The sequence below is a fragment of the Triticum aestivum genome, chromosome 5A, assembly GCF_018294505.1.
Source record: "Triticum aestivum cultivar Chinese Spring chromosome 5A, IWGSC CS RefSeq v2.1, whole genome shotgun sequence".
In the NCBI taxonomy this organism is placed as follows: domain Eukaryota; kingdom Viridiplantae; phylum Streptophyta; class Magnoliopsida; order Poales; family Poaceae; genus Triticum; species Triticum aestivum.
Genome location: NC_057806.1, coordinates 680,032,462 through 680,035,539, shown reverse-complemented (window position 1 = coordinate 680,035,539; position 3,078 = coordinate 680,032,462). Strand labels below are relative to the sequence as shown.

General features: G+C 55.9%; 1 protein-coding gene across 1 annotated transcript; it reads left to right on the top strand.

Moving 5' to 3' along the window:
• The first annotated feature begins 262 nt into the window (after window positions 1-262).
• On the top strand, window positions 263-2,824 carry LOC123105936 (uncharacterized). The gene is made up of 3 exons (XM_044528119.1): window positions 263-761; window positions 869-1,152; window positions 2,198-2,824. Exons 1-3 carry the CDS (start codon window positions 461-463, stop codon window positions 2,249-2,251), a joined length of 639 nt encoding a protein of 212 aa, XP_044384054.1. The 5' UTR covers window positions 263-460; the 3' UTR covers window positions 2,252-2,824.
• Window positions 2,825-3,078: the final 254 nt, after the last annotated feature.

The following is a 3,078-nucleotide window of genomic DNA, read 5'->3' as shown; positions in this document are numbered from 1 at the left end:
TATCTCTCCTTTTTTGAAAGAGAAATATCTGAGACAGATAATCGTTCATCACGCAACCTGCCCTCGTCCCCCGTAATTAACCGGAAGCTTCTCCAGGCGCGCTGAGACGCGGACGCATCTGCTGACGCGTCGCCACCCGTGGCGGCTCCCGGCGCGCCCCGGGCCCGAGGCTGCTGCCGTGGAGTAGGAGTAGCAATAGGCCCTGCGCTACGCCTCCCACAACCATCATCCATCCCCGACCCCAGCACCCACGCACGCACAAGAAAAGCTCCTCCGCCCCGCCGTCCCCCCCTCCCCGCTTAAAACCTCGGCTCCGACCGAACCCACTGCCCCCTCACACCCGCCGCGCCCCGATTCGTCGTCACCACTCCCACCAGACCGTCATCCACCGTCGACTGCTGCCCGGCCGGATTCGATCTGCCACTACTAGCGCAGCACGGCGCCTGACCGATCGGCCGGCATGGAGAAGAAGCTGCCGCTGCCGCTGCCGCTGGCGCACGGGGAGGGGCTGTGGGCGCGGCCCTGGCGGTGGGCCAAGACCGCCTTCTTCCTCGTCTCCATGCTCGCCTCGCTGCTCCTCGTCTGCGCGCCGCCGCTCCTCGTCGTCCTCCTCGACCTGCTCCTCCCGCCCGCGCTCCTCTCCAACTTCCTCCGCGCCTCCTCCGCACACACCCTCCTCGACCAGGCCAGGGGCTTCCACTTCCGCTCCTCCCTCGTCGACCTCCCCGCCGTCTCCGCCGCCCGCTCCCTCCTCATCCTCTGTGAGCGCCCCGCCCCGCCCCTCCGCGCTGTCAATTTCCTCATCTCGAATCGACTCCAGATTTTGTTCCTCTGTGAGTTTACTAATCGTTCGGCCGATTTCGTGCAGGCGCCTACACGGCGTGCGGCGGAGGCGCGGCCTACCTGTGGGTGGCGGCGGCCTGCAGCGTCGGCTCCCTCTTCTACGTCCTCGCCAAGGCCGTCGCCGTCTTCGGCGTGCCGGCCGACGGCGCCGCCGGCCTCGAGCTGCACGGCAAGGGCCAGCTCCTCGCCGTGGAGGCCATGTTCCTCATGTCGCTCGCGCTCGCCGCCGCGCACCTCGCCATGGCATACCGGGCCAGTAGCCGGGAGAAGCGCCGGCTGCACGTCGTCTACAGAATCGACATCGAAGCAGTGAGTCCCCTCACCCCCTCCATGCCAATCTTCGATCGCATTAAACACCATCGCCATGATCAGTGTGTCAGTAGCAGCCACCGTCACACACGCCAAACAAACAAACAACTAAAATTCAGATAAACTGGAGCTTTGCAATACGCCATGCAAGCTCGCAGGAAAGAATTTTAATTTTCAAGATTCCGCAGCACAATCCAGGCGCTTCTTTGGGTGTATAGTAGTATAATTCATCCATTCATCCCAGCGCTTTCGGCCTGACAGCTGATCCAACTTTGACACTTTGTGTGCAAAACGCGCCAGCGTAGTGTGTAGTGTAATCCGAGGCGCGCCGCGGAATCTACTCTACTACTTTCCCCAGCCGGCGCAACTGTACCGAGCAACACGACAGCTCGTGCAACGGGCGGATGGGAGCCTGAAATTCTGAATTAGTCTACTTGCGCCTGCTACCGGGCGCATAGATTAACCCAACTGGTCAGTGCTGCACCACATTAGCTTAGCTGTACCATCAAATTTTGATTAGTGAGTAGTGTGGTTGCTCCTAGCTAGCTGACTCCGGGTGCTCCAAGGACGGACGGACGGACGGAGAGAGTCAAATTCAAACAGCGCCAACCCTGCTCAAAATCCGCACGAAAACCGGACGGAGACACGGTCCAGCAGCTGCTGAGACACGTTTCGCCACACGTGGACGGTCCCATGGTCGACTGATCTGGACAGTGCGGGCCGACTTGTAGAGATATCTGGATGGATGGTCGCTGCGGCCATCTGTGCATGCACAATGGGCTAAAAATGACCTCACAACCGCAACCAAAAACCCGGCGTGTCACTGTCGCGCAGTGTGGCCGCCTGATGAACCTTCTTTGCTTCCGTCGGAAGCACAGCTCGACCGATGGCTCTTTTGGCGTGATCTTCGTAGCGGAAGAATCTCCTCGACTTCGTCAAATGTTAGCTGTCGTGAAAGCGAACAAAAGTTACAGCTGTTTTGTTACTGTCTCGTTACTTGTCGGGTTACTAGTAAATTAACTCGGGTTGTTTGTCAATTGTGTAGGTAAGGTTAAAGGGAACCCACACGCCCAAGTCGCTGAAGCAATGCATCGTATGACACCCATCCATCGTCCGGTCGGATGGGAATGGATTCTGGAGAGGCGACGGCAGGGGTCTCTGCTTCCTCCCCCGGTCTCAATTTTTTGGCTCGAGCAGTAGTTTGTCTACACTCCGATTGATCGATCGATCCACACGACGCGCCATGTGTATATGTTACCCGCACCAACGTCCCTCTCTCCCAAGTGGACATAGTGTGGAGCTCAGCTGTAAATATGGTGGGACATTTGTGCTTCGGCCTCCTGCAAAAGGGATGAGCCGTGCGGCAGATGCGATTGCTGTTTTTTCATCATCTTCTTCTTCTCTCTGTTTTAGTTTCAATCACTGGACGTCACCATGTCTGACACTCTGACCGAAACTGTGAATTGTCAAAAGAACGAAATTTGGCGGACTGGTAAAATTAATCTGGGCGCCGGGAAGAAGTTTCAAACACGTTTTTCCTGCCGTAGAAACTTCAGGCCAGCGAGTCAAGTAATGACGCACGGGACAATAGTTGGTAAAAGTGACTTGAGAGGAGCTTTCCGATTTGCCCAACGATCTAGACCTTGACAAATGGGAAATGGAAGACTTTGAAGAAAAAAAATTGAGAAAAGAAAGAGGACTTTGATTTGTTGCTTCTGGAAATCTGGGATACTTTTCAGCATGGGAAAAGGCCAGCATATCACGAGAGGATGGCTGCTAAACCGATCTGGATAGTGTTCTTTTTCTTTAGCGAACCCATCTGGATGATGTGCTCCTCAGGGGCCGTCATTGCAACAAAGGCAAACATATTTTAGTAATTCAATATTACATGTTGTACTACTCGAAATTAGAAGAAAAAAAGTATAC

Bases quoted from the DNA above. Each gene is read 5' to 3' on its own strand.
- LOC123105936 (XM_044528119.1), top strand. From the start codon at position 461: ATGGAGAAGAAGCTGCCGCTGCCGCTGCCGCTGGCGCACGGGGAGGGG. The intron at 762-868 runs GTGAGCGCCCCG...GATTTCGTGCAG, and splicing joins CCGCTCCCTCCTCATCCTCT to GCGCCTACACGGCGTGCGGC. The intron at 1,153-2,197 runs GTGAGTCCCCTC...TCAATTGTGTAG, and splicing joins ACAGAATCGACATCGAAGCA to GTAAGGTTAAAGGGAACCCA.